The sequence below is a fragment of the Chiloscyllium punctatum genome, chromosome 3 (assembly GCF_047496795.1).
Source record: "Chiloscyllium punctatum isolate Juve2018m chromosome 3, sChiPun1.3, whole genome shotgun sequence".
Taxonomy (NCBI): Eukaryota; Metazoa; Chordata; class Chondrichthyes; order Orectolobiformes; family Hemiscylliidae; genus Chiloscyllium; species Chiloscyllium punctatum.
In genome coordinates, this window is record NC_092741.1 from 18,647,025 (window position 1) to 18,667,562 (window position 20,538).

General features: G+C 50.3%; 1 protein-coding gene across 1 annotated transcript in view; it reads right to left on the bottom strand.

Moving 5' to 3' along the window:
* Positions 1-20,538, bottom strand: part of galnt14 (UDP-N-acetyl-alpha-D-galactosamine:polypeptide N-acetylgalactosaminyltransferase 14 (GalNAc-T14)) — a 316,616-nt gene that overhangs the window by 54,727 nt on the left and 241,351 nt on the right. The window contains exon 11 of the mRNA XM_072548892.1: positions 7,791-7,874. Coding sequence (XP_072404993.1) covers positions 7,791-7,874 — 84 coding nt within the window. The remainder of the gene's footprint in view (positions 1-7,790; positions 7,875-20,538) is intronic.

Below are 20,538 nucleotides of genomic sequence, written 5' to 3' on the forward strand. Positions count from 1 at the left end.
GGCAGTGCGTCTCAGTGTCACACACTGGGCAGTGAGTCTCAGTGTCACACACTGGGCAGTGAGTCTCAGTGTCACACACTGGGCAGTGAGTCTCAGTGTCACAGACTGGGCAGTGAGTCTCAGTATCACACACTGGGCAGTGAGTCTCAGTATCACACACTGGACAGTGAGTCTCAGTATCACACACTGGACAGTGAGTCTCAGTATCACACACTGGGCAGTGAGTCTCAGTATCACACACTGGGCAGTGAGTCTCAGTATCACACACTGGGCAGTGAGTCTCAGTATCACAGACTGGGCAGTGAGTCTCAGTATCACACACTGGGCAGTGCGTCTTAGTATCACACACTGGGCAGTGAGTCTCAGTATCACAGACATCACACACTGGGCAGTGAGTCTCAGGATCACAAACTGGGCAGTGAGTCTCAGGATCACACACTGGACAGTGAGTCTCAGGATCACACACTGGACAGTGAGTCTCAGTATCACACACTGGACAGTGAGTCTCAGTATCACACACTGGACAGTGAGTCTCAGTATCACACACTGGACAGTGCGTCTCAGTATCACACACTGGACAGTGCGTCTCAGTATCACACACTGGACAGTGCGTCTCAGTATCACACACTGGACAGTGCGTCTCAGTATCACACACTGGGCAGTGAGTCTGAGATTCACACACTGGGCAGTGAGTCTCAGTGTCACACACACCGAGCAGTGAGTCTCAGTGTCACAGACTGGGCAGTGAGTCTCAGTATCACACACTGGACAGTGAGTCTCAGTATCACACACTGGACAGTGAGTCTCAGTATCACACACTGGACAGTGAGTCTCAGTGTCACACACTGGACAGTGAGTCTCAGTGTCACACACTGGACAGTTAGTCTCAGTGTCACACACTGGGCAGTGAGTCTCAGTGTCACAGACTGGGCAGTGAGTCTCAGTGTCACACACTGGGCAGTGAGTCTCAGGATCACACACTGGGCAGTCAGTCTCAGGATCACACACTGGACAGTGAGTCTCAGGATCACACACTGGACAGTGAGTCTCAGGATCACACACTGGACAGTGAGTCTCAGGATCACACACTGGACAGTGAGTCTCAGTATCACACACTGGACAGTGAGTCTCAGTATCACACACTGGGCAGTGAGTCTGAGATTCATACACTGGACAGTGAGTCTCAGTAACACACACTGGACAGTGAGTCTCAGTATCACACATGGACAGTGAGTCTCAGTATCACACACTGGGCAGTGAGTCTGAGTATCACACACTGGGCAGTGAGTCTGAGTATCACACACTGGGCAGTGAGTCTCAGTATCACACACTCGGCAGTGAGTCGCAGTATCACACACTGGGCAGTGAGTCTCAGTATCACACACTGGGCAGTGAGTCACAGTATCACACACTGGGCAGTGAGTCTCAGTATCACACACTGGGCAGTGAGTCTCAGTATCACACACTGGGCAGTGAGTCTCAGTATCACACACTGGACAGTGAGTCTCAGGATCACACACTGGGCAGTGAGTCTCAGTATCACAGACTGGACAGTGAGTCTCAGTATCACACACTGGGGAGTGAGTCTCAGTATCACACACTGGGGAGTGAGTCTCAGTATCACACACTGGACAGTGAGTCTCAGTATCACACACTGGGCAGTGAGTCTCAGTATCACACACTGGACAGTGAGTCTCAGTATCACACACTGGGCAGTGAGTCTCAGTATCACACACTGGGCAGTGAGTCTCAGTATCACACACTGGACAGTGAGTCTCAGTATCAACACTGGGCAGTGAGTCTCAGTATCACACACTGGGCAGTGAGTCTCAGTATCACACACTGGACAGTGAGTCTCAGTATCAACACTGGGCAGTGAGTCTCAGTATCACACACTGGGCAGTGAGTCTCAGTATCACACAATGGGGAGTGAGTCTCAGTATCACACACTGGGCAGTGAGTCTGAGTATCACACACTGGGCAGTGAGTCTCAGTATCACACACTGGGCAGTGAGTCTCAGTATCACAGACTGGGCAGTGAGTCTCAGTGTCACAGACTGGGCAGTGAGTCTCAGTATCACACAATGGGGAGTGAGTCTCAGTATCACACACTGGGCAGTGAGTCTGAGTATCACACACTGGGCAGTGAGTCTCAGTATCAACACTGGGCAGTGAGTCTCAGTATCACACACTGGACAGTGAGTCTCAGTATCAACACTGGGCAGTGAGTCTCAGTATCACACACTGGGCAGTGAGTCTCAGTATCACACACTGGGGAGTGAGTCTCAGTATCAACACTGGGCAGTGAGTCTCAGTATCACACACTGGGCAGTGAGTCTCAGTATCACACACTGGACAGTGAGTCTCAGTATCAACACTGGGCAGTGAGTCTCAGTATCACACACTGGGCAGTGAGTCTCAGTATCACACAATGGGGAGTGAGTCTCAGTATCACACACTGGGCAGTGAGTCTGAGTATCACACACTGGGCAGTGAGTCTCAGTATCAACACTGGGCAGTGAGTCTCAGTATCACACACTGGGCAGTGAGTCTCAGTATCACACAATGGGGAGTGAGTCTCAGTATCACACACTGGGCAGTGAGTCTGAGTATCACACACTGGGCAGTGAGTCTCAGTATCACAGACTGGGCAGTGAGTCTCAGTATCACAGACTGGGCAGTGAGTCTCAGTGTCACAGACTGGGCAGTGAGTCTCAGTGTCACAGACTGGGCAGTGAGTCTCAGTGTCACAGACTGGGCAGTGAGTCTCAGTGTCACAGACTGGGCAGTGCGTCTCAGTGTCACACACTGGGCAGTGAGTCTCAGTGTCACACACTGGGCAGTGAGTCTCAGTGTCACACACTGGGCAGTGAGTCTCAGTGTCACAGACTGGGCAGTGAGTCTCAGTATCACACACTGGGCAGTGAGTCTCAGTATCACACACTGGACAGTGAGTCTCAGTATCACACACTGGACAGTGAGTCTCAGTATCACACACTGGGCAGTGAGTCTCAGTATCACACACTGGGCAGTGAGTCTCAGTATCACACACTGGGCAGTGAGTCTCAGTATCACAGACTGGGCAGTGAGTCTCAGTATCACACACTGGGCAGTGCGTCTTAGTATCACACACTGGGCAGTGAGTCTCAGTATCACAGACATCACACACTGGGCAGTGAGTCTCAGGATCACAAACTGGGCAGTGAGTCTCAGGATCACACACTGGACAGTGAGTCTCAGGATCACACACTGGACAGTGAGTCTCAGTATCACACACTGGACAGTGAGTCTCAGTATCACACACTGGACAGTGAGTCTCAGTATCACACACTGGACAGTGCGTCTCAGTATCACACACTGGACAGTGCGTCTCAGTATCACACACTGGACAGTGCGTCTCAGTATCACACACTGGACAGTGCGTCTCAGTATCACACACTGGGCAGTGAGTCTGAGATTCACACACTGGGCAGTGAGTCTCAGTGTCACACACACCGAGCAGTGAGTCTCAGTGTCACAGACTGGGCAGTGAGTCTCAGTATCACACACTGGACAGTGAGTCTCAGTATCACACACTGGACAGTGAGTCTCAGTATCACACACTGGACAGTGAGTCTCAGTGTCACACACTGGACAGTGAGTCTCAGTGTCACACACTGGACAGTTAGTCTCAGTGTCACACACTGGGCAGTGAGTCTCAGTGTCACAGACTGGGCAGTGAGTCTCAGTGTCACACACTGGGCAGTGAGTCTCAGGATCACACACTGGGCAGTCAGTCTCAGGATCACACACTGGACAGTGAGTCTCAGGATCACACACTGGACAGTGAGTCTCAGGATCACACACTGGACAGTGAGTCTCAGGATCACACACTGGACAGTGAGTCTCAGTATCACACACTGGACAGTGAGTCTCAGTATCACACACTGGGCAGTGAGTCTGAGATTCATACACTGGACAGTGAGTCTCAGTAACACACACTGGACAGTGAGTCTCAGTATCACACATGGACAGTGAGTCTCAGTATCACACACTGGGCAGTGAGTCTGAGTATCACACACTGGGCAGTGAGTCTGAGTATCACACACTGGGCAGTGAGTCTCAGTATCACACACTCGGCAGTGAGTCGCAGTATCACACACTGGGCAGTGAGTCTCAGTATCACACACTGGGCAGTGAGTCACAGTATCACACACTGGGCAGTGAGTCTCAGTATCACACACTGGGCAGTGAGTCTCAGTATCACACACTGGGCAGTGAGTCTCAGTATCACACACTGGACAGTGAGTCTCAGGATCACACACTGGGCAGTGAGTCTCAGTATCACAGACTGGACAGTGAGTCTCAGTATCACACACTGGGGAGTGAGTCTCAGTATCACACACTGGGGAGTGAGTCTCAGTATCACACACTGGACAGTGAGTCTCAGTATCACACACTGGGCAGTGAGTCTCAGTATCACACACTGGACAGTGAGTCTCAGTATCACACACTGGGCAGTGAGTCTCAGTATCACACACTGGGCAGTGAGTCTCAGTATCACACACTGGACAGTGAGTCTCAGTATCAACACTGGGCAGTGAGTCTCAGTATCACACACTGGGCAGTGAGTCTCAGTATCACACACTGGACAGTGAGTCTCAGTATCAACACTGGGCAGTGAGTCTCAGTATCACACACTGGGCAGTGAGTCTCAGTATCACACAATGGGGAGTGAGTCTCAGTATCACACACTGGGCAGTGAGTCTCAGTATCACACACTGGGCAGTGAGTCTCAGTATCACACACTGGACAGTGAGTCTCAGTATCACACACTGGGCAGTGAGTCTCAGTATCACACACTGGGCAGTGAGTCTCAGTATCACACACTGGGCAGTGAGTCTCAGTATCACACACTGGGCAGTGAGTCTCAGTGTCTCACACTGGACAGTGAGTCTCAGTGTCACACACTGGACACTGAGTCTCAGTGTCACACACTGGGCAGTGAGTCTCAGTGTCACACACTGGACACTGAGTCTCAGTATCACACACTGGGCAGTGAGTCTCAGTGTCACACACTGGGCAGTGAGTCTCAGTGTCACACACTGGGCAGTGCGTCTCAGTGTCACAGACTGGGCAGCGAGTCTCAGTGTCACAGACTGGGCAGCGAGTCTCAGTGTCACAGACTGGACAGTGAGTCTCAGTGTCACAGACTGGACAGTGAGTCCCAGTATCACACACTGGACAGTGAGTCTCAGTATCACACACTGGACAGTGAGTCTCAGTAACACACACTGGACAGTGAGTCTCAGTATCACACACTGGACAGTGAGTCTCAGTATCACACACTGGACAGTGAGTCTCAGTATCACACACTGGGCAGTGAGTCTCAGGATCTCAAACTGGGCAGTGAGTCTCAGTATCACAGACTGGGCAGTGAGTCTCAGTATCACACACTGGGCAGTGAGTCTCAGGATCTCGCACTGGACAGTGAGTCTCAGGATCACACACTGGACAGTGAGTCTCAGTATCACACACTGGACAGTGAGTCTCAGTATCACACACTGGACAGTGAGTCTCAGTATCACACACTGGACAGTGAGTCTGAGTATCACACACTGGGCAGTGAGTCTGAGTATCACACACTGGGCAGTGAGTCTCAGTATCACACACTGGGCAGTGAGTCTCAGTATCACACACTGGGCAGTGAGTCTCAGTATCACACACTGGGCAGTGAGTCTCAGTATCTCACACTGGGCAGTGAGTCTCAGTATCTCACACTGGGCAGTGAGTCTCAGTATCACACACTGGACAGTGAGTCTCAGTATCACACACTGGACAGTGAGTCTCAGTATCACACACTGGACAGTGAGTCTCAGTATCACACACTGGATAGTGAGTCTCAGTATCACACACTGGACAGTGAGTCTCAGTATCACACACTGGACAGTGAGTCTCAGTATCACACACTGGACAGTGAGTCTCAGTATCACTCACTGGACAGTGAGTCTCAGTATCACACACTGGACAGTGAGTCTCCGTATCACACACTGGGCAGTGAGTCTCAGGATCTCAAACTGGGCAGTGAGTCTCAGGATCTCAAACTGGGCAGTGAGTCTCAGTATCACAGACTGGGCAGTGAGTCTCAGGATCACACATTGGGCAGTGCGTCTCAGTATCACAGACTGGGCAGTGAGTCTCCGTATCACACACTGGACAGTGAGTCTCAGTATCACACACTGGGCAGTGAGTCTCAGTATCACACACTGGGCAGTGAGTCTCAGTATCACACACCGGGCAGTGAGTCTCAGTATCACACACCGGGCAGTGAGTCTCAGTATCACATACCGGGCAGTGAGTCTCAGTATCACACACCGGGCAGTGAGTCTCAGTATCACACACCGGGCAGTGAGTGTCAGGATCACACACCGGACAGTGAGTCTCAGTATCACACACCGGACAGTGAGTCTCAGTATCACACACCGGGCAGTGAGTCTCAGTATCACACACCGGACAGTGAGTCTCAGTATCACACACCGGACAGTGAGTCTCAGTATCACACACCGGGCAGTGAGTCTCAGTATCACAGACCGGGCAGTGAGTCTCAGTATCACAGACCGGGCAGTGAGTCTCAGTATCACAGACCGGACAGTGAGTCTCAGTATCACAGACCGGACAGTGAGTCTCAGTATCACACACTGGGCAGTGAGTCTCAGTATCACACACTGGGCAGTGAGTCTCAGTATCACACACTGGACAGTGAGTCTCAGTATCACACACTGGACAGTGAGTCTCAGTATCACACACTGGACAGTGAGTCTCAGGATCACACACTGGGCAGTGAGTCTCAGTATCACACACTGGGCAGTGAGTCTCAGTATCTCACACTGGGCAGTGAGTCTCAGTATCACACACTGGACAGTGAGTCTCAGGATCTCAAACTGGGCAGTGAGTCTCAGGATCTCAAACTGGGCAGTGAGTCTCAGTATCACAGACTGGGCAGTGAGTCTCAGGATCACACATTGGGCAGTGCGTCTCAGTATCACAGACTGGGCAGTGAGTCTCAGTATCACACACTGGACAGTGAGTCTCCGTATCACACACTGGACAGTGAGTCTCAGTATCACACACTGGGCAGTGAGTCTCAGTATCACACACCGGGCAGTGAGTCTCAGTATCACACACCGGGCAGTGAGTCTCAGTATCACATACCGGGCAGTGAGTCTCAGTATCACACACCGGGCAGTGAGTCTCAGTATCACACACCGGGCAGTGAGTGTCAGGATCACACACCGGACAGTGAGTCTCAGTATCACACACCGGACAGTGAGTCTTAGTATCACACACCGGGCAGTGAGTCTCAGTATCACACACCGGACAGTGAGTCTCAGTATCACACACCGGGCAGTGAGTCTCAGTATCACACACCGGGCAGTGAGTCTCAGTATCACAGACCGGGCAGTGAGTCTCAGTATCACAGACCGGGCAGTGAGTCTCAGTATCACAGACCGGGCAGTGAGTCTCAGTATCACACACTGGGCAGTGAGTCTCAGTATCACACACTGGGCAGTGAGTCTCAGTATCACACACTGGGCAGTGAGTCTCAGTATCACACACTGGGCAGTGAGTCTCAGTATCACACACTGGACAGTGAGTCTCAGTATCACAGACTGGGCAGTTAATCTTCCTCAGTGGTGAATGTGTGAACCGAGAGATAGGTTGTGAAGGTATGTTTTTATACTGACAGAGTAGCTGATCCCCCACCGTGTCTGTGTGTGTTGTCATAGCGGTCATGCCTAACAGGAACCTACTTGAGATCGGGGTATACGTTCTCCAGGTACCATCGGAACGATTTGCAGTTGAGATTCCTCCTCAGTTCCAGTCTACTGCGGACACTGCAAGGGAAACGGAGACCGTGTGAGACCCAGGGATAGGACCCCTTACCCACTTCCCCAATCTCCCTCAAACCTTGCAGCTCAGACACATCCCAAGTACCTGCCTGCTGCCTTTATGTTGCCCCTTCTATGTAGCAAAATGGCCGCCGGCTGTGACAAATTACATGTTTGAGATGAACAACAGAAGCTGACAATGCACGAAGGAAAGCTGGCGGATGTGGTGGGATTCTGGGAGACAGAGAGGGAATCCTGGAGTGTATGGACCAGGTTACTGAGGGGAGGGCAGAGCAGGGCAAATGAGGATTTGGAATGGGGACAGATACCTTGGGAGATTGTGGGACTGGATGAGGTTGGAGAAACAGGGAAAAGGCCGGAGAGGCGGTTCAAGTTAAGAAGCAACATGACAAATCTGTGATATTGTCTGACCAGATGTCAGTCACACTGGGCCGAGAGCAGGGAATGTGACTGTACAAGTGAAGACACAAAACTTTGGATGAGCTTGGCTTGAAACAGGGTGTGGGGGATAGGCTGGCTTCGGACAATGCTGGAATGTTGAAGACATTATGGAATTAAACAATAAGAACAGACAATCTACAAGATAAGAACAACTTTGAACCAAGTGCGTGGATCAGTCAAAGCTGATATTACAGTTTGTGTTCAAGGGAATATTGGGTTGAGCATCCGATAGGAATTTGAGAGAAGTTGACTGTTCAGACAGAGTGAAAGGCTGTCTGCCAATGGGAGAATTCAGAACGAGGGATGATGTTTTTCAATACAATGAGGCTGGTTTTTCCCCAGAGGAAGCTGCAAGTGGACAGATCTCAAATCGAAATAGCACCACAGGATGAGCAATCAACAACAACATTAAAATCCGAGATGAACAAATGAACTTCGAGCTAGGGATATGAAAGAGTACGAGACTCAGAGGGGACGGTGGAATTATATTACAGAACAAGAGGGAGGGGACAGAATAGCAGTGAGGTACAAGGGGCAGAAGGGCCACAATACTCTGTGAATCAGTGTCTCTTTCCATTCTATCTGTCGCTGATACACACAACGCACCCCACAGAGTCTCACAAAGAGAAACACGACTGACCCAGACAATGCTGTATCACACACTGACCCAGACAGTGCTGTATCACACACTGACCCAGACAGTGCTGTATCACACACTGACCCAGACAGTGCTGTATCACACACTGACCCAGACAGTGCTGTATCACACACTGACCCAGACAGTGCTGTATAACACACTGACCCAGACAATACTGTATCACACACTGACTCAGACTATGTTGTGTAACACACTGACCCAGACAGTGCTGTATCACACACTGACCCAGACTGTGCTGTGTAACACACTGACCCAGACAGTGCTGTATCACACACTGACCCAGACAGTGCTGTATCACACACTGACCCAGACAGTGCTGTATCACACACTGACCCAGACAGTGCTGTATCACACACTGACCCAGACTGTGCTGTATCACACACTGACCCAGACTGTGCTGTATCACACACTGACCCAGATAGTGCTGTGTAACACACTGACCCAGACAGTGCTGTGTAACACACTGACCCAGACTGTGCTGTATCACACACTGACCCAGACTGTGCTGTATCACACACTGACCCAGACTGTGCTGTATCACACACTGACCCAGACTGTGCTGTGTAACACACTGACCCAGACTGTGCTATTTCACACACTGACCCAAGCTGTGATGTATTACACACTGACCCAGACTGTGCTGTATAACACACTGACCCAGACTGTGCTGTATAACACACTGACCCAGACAGAGATTTATAACACAATGACCCAGACTGTGATGTATAACACTGACCCAGACAGTGATATATAACACACTGACCCAGACAGTGCTGTATTACACACTGACCCATACAGTGCTGTGTAACACACTGACCCAGACAGTGATGTATCACACACTGACCCAGACAGTGCTGTGTAACACACTGACCCAGACTGTGATGTATCGCACACCGACCCAGACAGAGCTGTGTAACACACTGACCCAGACTGTGATGTATAACACACTGACCCAGACAGTGCTGTGTAACACACTGACCCAGACTGTGATGTATAACACACTGACCCAGACAGTGATGTATCACACACTGACCCAGACAGTGATGTATCGCACACCGACCCAGACAGTGCTGTGTAACACACTGACCCAGACTGTGATGTATAACACACTGACCCAGACAGTGCTGTATCACACATTATTCAGTCTGTGATGTATTAAACACGGACCCAGATAGTGATGTATAAAACACTGACCCAGACTATAACGTATAACACACTGACACAGACTGTGCTGTATCACACACTGACACAGACTGTGATGTATCACACACTGACCCAGACAGTGCTGTATCACACACTGACCCAGACAGTGCTGTATAACACACTGACCCAGACTGTGATGTATAACACACTGACCCAGACAGTGCTGTGTAACACACTGACCCAGACTGTGATGTATAACACACTGATCCAGACAGTGCTGTATCACAAACTGACCTAGACTGTGATGTATAACACACTGACCCAGACAATGCTGTATCACACACTGACCCAGACAATGCTGTGTAACACACTGACCCAGACAGTGCTGTATCACACACTGACCCAGACTGTGATGTATAACACTGACCCAGACAGTGATGTATAACACTGACCCAGACAGTGATGTTTAACACTGACCCAGACAGTGATATATAACACACTGACCCAGATTGTGCTGTATTACACACTGACCCATACAGTGCTGTGAAACACAGACCCAGACTGTGATGTATAACACACTGACCCAGACAGTGCTGTGTAACACACTGACCCAGACAGTGCTGTGTAACACACTGACCCAGACAGTGATATATTGCACACTGAGCAGACTGTGATGTATAACACACTGACCTAGACTGTGATGCAAAACCACTGACCCAGACTATGATGTATAACACACTGACCCAGACTGTGATATATAACACACTGACCCAGACAGTGCTGTATAACACACTGACCTAGACTGTGATTTATCACACACTGACCCAGACAGTGCTGTATAACACACTGACCCAGACAGTGCTGTATCACACACTGACCCAGACAGTGCAGTATCACACACTGACCCAGACAGTGCTGTATCACACACTGACCCAGACAGTGCAGAATCACACACTGACCCAGACAGTGCTGTATCACACACTGACCCAGACGGTGCTGTATCACACACTGACCCAGACGGTGCTGTATCACACACTGACCCAGACGGTGATGTATTGCACACTGACCCAGACGGTGATGTATTGCACACTGAGCAGACTGTGATATATAACACACTGACCCAGACTGTGATGTACAACACACTGACCCAGACAGTGCTGTGTAACACACTGACCCAGACTGTGATGTATAACACACTGACGCAGACAGTGCTGTGTAACACACTGACCCAGACTGTGCTGTATCACACACGGACCCAGACGGTGCTGTATCACACACTGACCCAGACGGTGATGTATTGCACACTGAGCAGACTGTGATATATAACACACTGACCCAGACTGTGATGTACAACACACTGACCCAGACAGTGCTGTGTAACACACTGACCCAGACTGTGATGTATAACACACTGACCCAGACAGTGCTGTGTAACACACTGACCCAGACAGTGACGTATCACACACTGACCCAGACAGTGCAGAATCACACACTGAACCAGACGGTGATGTATTACACACTGACCCAGACAGTGCTGTATCACACACTGACCCAGACAGTGCTGTATCACACACTGACCCAGACGGTGCTGTATCACACACTGACCCAGACGGTGCTGTATCACACACTGACCCAGACAGTGATGTATTGCACACTGACCCAGACGGTGCTGTATCACACACTGACCCAGACAGTGATGTATTGCACACTGAGCAGACTGTGATATATAACACACTGACCCAGACTGTGATGTATCACACACTGACCCAGACAGTGCTGTATAACACACTGACCCAGACAATGCTGTGAAACACAGACCCAGACTGTGATGTATCACACACTGACCCAGACTGTGCTGTATCATACACTGACCCAGACAGTGCTGTGCAACACACTGACCCAGACAGTGCTGTATAACACACTGACCAAGACAGTGCTGTATCACACACTGACCCAGACTGTGCTGTATCACACACTGACCCAGACTGTGCTGTATCACACACTGACCCAGACTGTGCTGTGTAACACACTGATCCAGACAGTGAGGTATCACACACTGACCCAGAAAGTGAGGTATCACACACTGAGCAGACTGATGTATAAGGCACTGACCCAGACAGTGCTGTATCACACACTGACCCAGACAGTGCTGTATCACACACTGACCCAGACAGTGCTGTGTAACACACTGACCCAGACAGTGCTGTATAACACACTGACCCAGACCGTGATGTATCACACACTGACCCAGACAGAGATGCATCACACACTGACCCAGACTGTGCTGTATCACACACTGACCCAGACAGTGCTGTATAACACACTGACCCAGACAGTGATGTATCACACACTGACCCAGACTGTGCTGTATCACACACTGACCCAGACTGTGCTGTATCACACACTGACCCAGACTGTGCTGTATCACACACTGACCCAGACTGTGCTGTATCACACACTGACCCAGGCTGTGATGTATTACACACTGACCCAGACTGTGATGTATAACACACTGACCCAGACAGTGCTGTGTAACACACTGACCCAGACAGTGATATATAACACACTGACCCAGATTGTGCTGTATTACACACTGACCCATACAGTGCTGTGAAACACAGACCCAGACTGTGATGTATAACACACTGACCCAGACAGTGCTGTGTAACACACTGACACAGACAGTGCTGTATCACACACTGATCCAGACAGTGCTGTATCACACACTGACCCAGACAGTGATATATTGCACACTGAGCAGACTGTGATGTATAACACACTGACCTAGACTGTGATGCAAAACCACTGACCCAGACTGTGATGTATAACACACTGACCCAGACTGTGATATATAACACACTGACCCAGACAGTGCTGTATAACACACTGACCTAGACTGTGATTTATCACACACTGACCCAGACAGTGCTGTATAACACACTGACCCAGACAGTGCTGTATCACACACTGACCCAGACTGTGATGTGTAACACACTGACCCAGACAGCGCTGTGTAACACACTGACCCAGACAGAGCTGTATAACACACTGACCCAGACAGTGCTGTATCACACACTGACCCAGACAGTGCAGTATCACACACTGACCCAGACTGTGCTGTATCACACACTGACCCAGACAGTGCTGTATCACACACTGACCCAGACAGTGCTGTATCACACACTGACCCAGACAGTGCTGTATCACACACTGAGCCAGACAGTGCTGTATCACACACTGAGCCAGACAGTGCTGTATCACACACTGAGCCAGACAGTGCTGTATCACACACTGACCCAGACAGTGCTGTATCACACACTGACCCAGACTGTGATGTGTAACACACTGACCCAGACAGTGCTGTGTAACACACTGACCCAGACAGCGCTGTGTAACACACTGACCCAGACTGTGCTGTATCACACACTGACCCAGACTGTGCTGTATCACACACTGACCCAGACAGTGCAGAATCACACACTGACCCAGACAGTGCAGAATCACACACTGACCCAGACAGTGCAGAATCACACACTGACCCAGACAGTGCTGTATCACACACTGACCCAGACTGTGATGTGTAACACACTGACCCAGACAGTGCTGTATCATACACTGACCCAGACTGTGATGTGTAACACACTGACCCAGACTGTGATGTATAACACACTGACCCAGACAGTGATGTGTAACACACTGACCCAGACAGTGCTGTGTAACACACTGACCCAGACAGTGATATATAACACACTGACCCAGATTGTGCTGTATTACACACTGACCCATACAGTGCTGTGAAACACAGACCCAGACTGTGCTGTATCACACACTGACCCAGACAGTGATGTATAACACACTGACCCAGACCGTGATGTATCACACACTGACCCAGACCGTGATGCATCACACACTGACCCAGACAGTGATGTATAACACACTGACCCAGACAGCGCTGTGTAACACACAGACCCAGACAGTGCTGCATCACACACTGACCCAGACAGCGCTGTATCACACACTGACCCAGACAGTGATGTATAACACACTGACCCAGACTGTGCTGTATAACACAATGACCCAGACTGTGCTGTATCACACACTGACCCAGACTGTGATGCATAACACACTGACCCAGACTGTGATGTATAACACACTGACCCAGACAGTGCTGTATCACACACTGACCCAGACTGTGATGTGTAACACACTGACCCAGACAGCGCTGTGTAACACACTGACCCAGACAGCGCTGTATAACACACTGACCCAGACAGTGCTGTATAACACACTGACCCAGACAGTGCAGAATCACACACTGACCCAGACTGTGCTGTATCACACACTGACCCAGACTGTGCTGTATCACACACTGACCCAGACAGTGCTGTACAACACACTGACCAAGACTGTGATGTGTAACACACTGACCCAGACAGCGCTGTGTAACACACTGACCCAGACAGCGCTGTATCACACACTGACCCAGACTGTGATGTGTAACACACTGACCCAGACAGCGCTGTGTAACACACTGACCCAGACAGTGCTGTATAACACACTGACCCAGACAGTGCAGAATCACACACTGACCCAGACTGTGCTGTATCACACACTGACCCAGACTGTGCTGTATCACACACTGACCCAGACAGTGCTGTACAACACACTGACCCAGACTGTGATGTGTAACACACTGACCCAGACAGCGCTGTGTAACACACTGACCCAGACAGCGCTGTATCACACACTGACCCAGACTGTGCTGTATCACACACTGACCCAGACTGTGCTGTATCACACACTGACCCAGACAGTGCTGTATAACACACTGACCCAGACAGTGCTGTATCACACACTGACCCAGACAGTGCTGTGTAACACACTGACCCAGACAGCGCTGTATCACACACTGACCCAGACTGTGCTGTATCACACACTGACCCAGACAGTGCTGTATAACACACTGACCCAGACAGTGCTGTATCACACACTGACCCAGACTGTGATGTGTAACACACTGACCCAGACAGCGCTGTGTAACACACTGACCCAGACAGAGCTGTATAACACACTGACCCAGACAGTGCTGTATAACACACTGACCCAGACAGTGCAGAATCACACACTGACCCAGACTGTGCTGTATCACACACTGACCCAGACTGTGCTGTATCACACACTGACCCAGACAGTGCTGTACCACACACTGACCCAGACAGTGCTGTATCACACACTGACCCAGACAGTGCTGTATCACACACTGAGCCAGACAGTGCTGTATCACACACTGAGCCAGACAGTGCTGTATCACACACTGACCCAGACAGTGATGTATAACACACTGACCCAGACAGTGCTGTGTAACACACTGACCCAGACAGAGCTGTATAACACACTGACCCAGACAGAGCTGTATAACACACTGACCCAGACTGTGCTGTATCACACACTGACCCAGACTGTGCTGTATCACACACTGACCCAGACAGTGCTGTACCACACACTGACCCAGACAGTGCTGTATCACACACTGAGCCAGACAGTGCTGTATCACACACTGAGCCAGACAGTGCTGTATCACACACTGAGCCAGACAGTGCTGTATCACACACTGACCCAGACTGTGATGTGTAACACACTGACCCAGACAGTGCTGTGTAACACACTGACCCAGACAGCGCTGTGTAACACACTGACCCAGACTGTGCTGTATCACACACTGACCCAGACTGTGCTGTATCACACACTGACCCAGACAGTGCAGAATCACACACTGACCCAGACAGTGCAGAATCACACACTGACCCAGACTGTGATGTGTAACACACTGACCCAGACAGTGCTGTATAATACACTGACCCAGACTGTGATGTGTAACACACTGACCCAGACTGTGATGTATAACACACTGACCCAGACAGTGCTGTATCACACATTATTCAGTCTGTGATGTATTAAACACGGACCCAGATAGTGATGTATAAAACACTGACCCAGACTATAACGTATAACACACTGACCCAGACTGTGCTGTATCACACACTGACCCAGACTGTGATGTGTAACACACTGACCCAGACAGTGCTGTATCATACACTGACCCAGACGGTGATGTGTAACACACTGACCCAGACTGTGATGTATAACACACTGACCCAGACAGTGATGTGTAACACACTGACCCAGACTGTGCTGTATCACACACTGACCCAGACAGTGCAGAATCACACACTGACCCAGACAGTGCAGAATCACACACTGACCCAGACAGTGCTGTGTAACACACTGACCCAGACAGCGCTGTGTAACACACTGACCAAGACAGTGCTGTATCACACACTGACCCAGACTGTGCTGTATCACACACTGACCCAGACTGTGCTGTATCACACACTGACCCAGACTGTGCTGTATCACACACTGACCCAGACTGTGCTGTGTAACACACTGATCCAGACAGTGAGGTATCACACACTGACCCAGAAAGTGAGGTATCACACACTGAGCAGACTGATGTATAAGGCACTGACCCAGACCGTGATGTATCACACACTGACCCAGACCGTGATGCATCACACACTGACCCAGACAGAGATGCATCACACACTGACCCAGACTGTGCTGTATCACACACTGACCCAGACAGTGATGTATAACACACTGACCCAGACCGTGATGTATCACACACTGACCCAGACCGTGATGCATCACACACTGACCCAGACAGTGATGTATAACACACTGACCCAGACAGCGCTGTGTAACACACAGACCCAGACAGTGCTGCATCACACACTGACCCAGACAGCGCTGTATCACACACTGACCCAGACAGTGATGTATAACACACTGACCCAGACTGTGCTGTATAACACACTGACCCAGACTGTGCTGTATCACACACTGACCCAGACTGTGATGCATAACACACTGACCCAGACTGTGATGTATAACACACTGACCCAGACAGTGCTGTATCACACACTGACCCAGACTGTGATGTGTAACACACTGACCCAGACAGCGCTGTGTAACACACTGACCCAGACAGCGCTGTATAACACACTGACCCAGACAGTGCTGTATAACACACTGACCCAGACAGTGCAGAATCACACACTGACCCAGACTGTGCTGTATCACACACTGACCCAGACTGTGCTGTATCACACACTGACCCAGACAGTGCTGTACAACACACTGACCAAGACTGTGATGTGTAACACACTGACCCAGACAGCGCTGTGTAACACACTGACCCAGACAGCGCTGTATCACACACTGACCCAGACTGTGATGTGTAACACACTGACCCAGACAGCGCTGTGTAACACACTGACCCAGACAGCGCTGTATAACACACTGACCCAGACAGTGCTGTATAACACACTGACCCAGACAGTGCAGAATCACACACTGACCCAGACTGTGCTGTATCACACACTGACCCAGACTGTGCTGTATCACACACTGACCCAGACAGTGCTGTACAACACACTGACCCAGACTGTGATGTGTAACACACTGACCCAGACAGCGCTGTGTAACACACTGACCCAGACAGCGCTGTATCACACACTGACCCAGACTGTGCTGTATCACACACTGACCCAGACTGTGCTGTATCACACACTGACCCAGACAGTGCTGTATAACACACTGACCCAGACAGTGCTGTATCACACACTGACCCAGACAGTGCTGTGTAACACACTGACCCAGACAGCGCTGTATCACACACTGACCCAGACTGTGCTGTATCACACACTGACCCAGACAGTGCTGTATAACACACTGACCCAGACAGTGCTGTATCACACACTGACCCAGACTGTGATGTGTAACACACTGACCCAGACAGCGCTGTGTAACACACTGACCCAGACAGAGCTGTATAACACACTGACCCAGACAGTGCTGTATAACACACTGACCCAGACAGTGCAGAATCACACACTGACCCAGACTGTGCTGTATCACACACTGACCCAGACTGTGCTGTATCACACACTGACCCAGACAGTGCTGTACCACACACTGACCCAGACAGTGCTGTATCACACACTGACCCAGACAGTGCTGTATCACACACTGAGCCAGACAGTGCTGTATCACACACTGAGCCAGACAGTGCTGTATCACACACTGACCCAGACAGTGATGTATAACACACTGACCCAGACAGTGCTGTGTAACACACTGACCCAGACAGAGCTGTATAACACACTGACCCAGACAGAGCTGTATAACACACTGACCCAGACTGTGCTGTATCACACACTGACCCAGACTGTGCTGTATCACACACTGACCCAGACAGTGCTGTACCACACACTGACCCAGACAGTGCTGTATCACACACTGAGCCAGACAGTGCTGTATCACACACTGAGCCAGACAGTGCTGTATCACACACTGAGCCAGACAGTGCTGTATCACACACTGACCCAGACTGTGATGTGTAACACACTGACCCAGACAGTGCTGTGTAACACACTGACCCAGACAGCGCTGTGTAACACACTGACCCAGACTGTGCTGTATCACACACTGACCCAGACTGTGCTGTATCACACACTGACCCAGACAGTGCAGAATCACACACTGACCCAGACAGTGCAGAATCACACACTGACCCAGACTGTGATGTGTAACACACTGACCCAGACAGTGCTGTATAATACACTGACCCAGACTGTGATGTGTAACACACTGACCCAGACTGTGATGTATAACACACTGACCCAGACAGTGCTGTATCACACATTATTCAGTCTGTGATGTATTAAACACGGACCCAGATAGTGATGTATAAAACACTGACCCAGACTATAACGTATAACACACTGACCCAGACTGTGCTGTATCACACACTGACCCAGACTGTGATGTGTAACACACTGACCCAGACAGTGCTGTATCATACACTGACCCAGACGGTGATGTGTAACACACTGACCCAGACTGTGATGTATAACACACTGACCCAGACAGTGATGTGTAACACACTGACCCAGACTGTGCTGTATCACACACTGACCCAGACAGTGCAGAATCACACACTGACCCAGACAGTGCAGAATCACACACTGACCCAGACAGTGCTGTGTAACACACTGACCCAGACAGCGCTGTGTAACACACTGACCAAGACAGTGCTGTATCACACACTGACCCAGACTGTGCTGTATCACACACTGACCCAGACTGTGCTGTATCACACACTGACCCAGACTGTGCTGTATCACACACTGACCCAGACTGTGCTGTGTAACACACTGATCCAGACAGTGAGGTATCACACACTGACCCAGAAAGTGAGGTATCACACACTGAGCAGACTGATGTATAAGGCACTGACCCAGACCGTGATGTATCACACACTGACCCAGACCGTGATGCATCACACACTGACCCAGACAGAGATGCATCACACACTGACCCAGACTGTGCTGTATCACACACTGACCCAGACAGTGATGTATAACACACTGACCCAGACCGTGATGTATCACACACTGACCCAGACCGTGATGCATCACACACTGACCCAGACTGTGCTGTATCACACACTGACCCAGACAGTGATGTATAACACACTGACCCAGACAGCGCTGTGTAACACACAGACCCAGACAGTGCTGCATCACACACTGACCCAGACAGCGCTGTATCACACACTGACCCAGACAGTGATGTATAACACACTGACCCAGACTGTGCTGTATAACACACTGACCCAGACTGTGCTGTATCACACACTGACCCAGACTGTGATGCATAACACACTGACCCAGACTGTGATGTATAACACACTGACCCAGACAGTGCTGTATCACACACTGACCCAGACTGTGATGTGTAACACACTGACCCAGACAGCGCTGTGTAACACACTGACCCAGACAGCGTTGTATAACACACTGACCCAGACAGCGCTGTATAACACACTGACCCAGACAGTGCAGAATCACACACTGACCCAGACTGTGCTGTATCACACACTGACCCAGACTGTGCTGTATCACACACTGACCCAGACAGTGCTGTACAACACACTGACCCAGACTGTGATGTGTAACACACTGACCCAGACAGCGCTGTGTAACACACTGACCCAGACAGCGCTGTATCACACACTGACCCAGACTGTGCTGTATCACACACTGACCCAGACTGTGCTGTATCACACACTGACCCAGACTGTGCTGTATCACACACTGACCCAGACAGTGCTGTATAACACACTGACCTAGACTGTGATTTATCACACACTGACCCAGACAGTGCTGTATAACACACTGACCCAGACAGTGCAGTATCACACACTGACCCAGACTGTGCTGTATCACACACTGACCCAGACAGTGCTGTATCACACACTGACCCAGACTGTGCTGTATCACA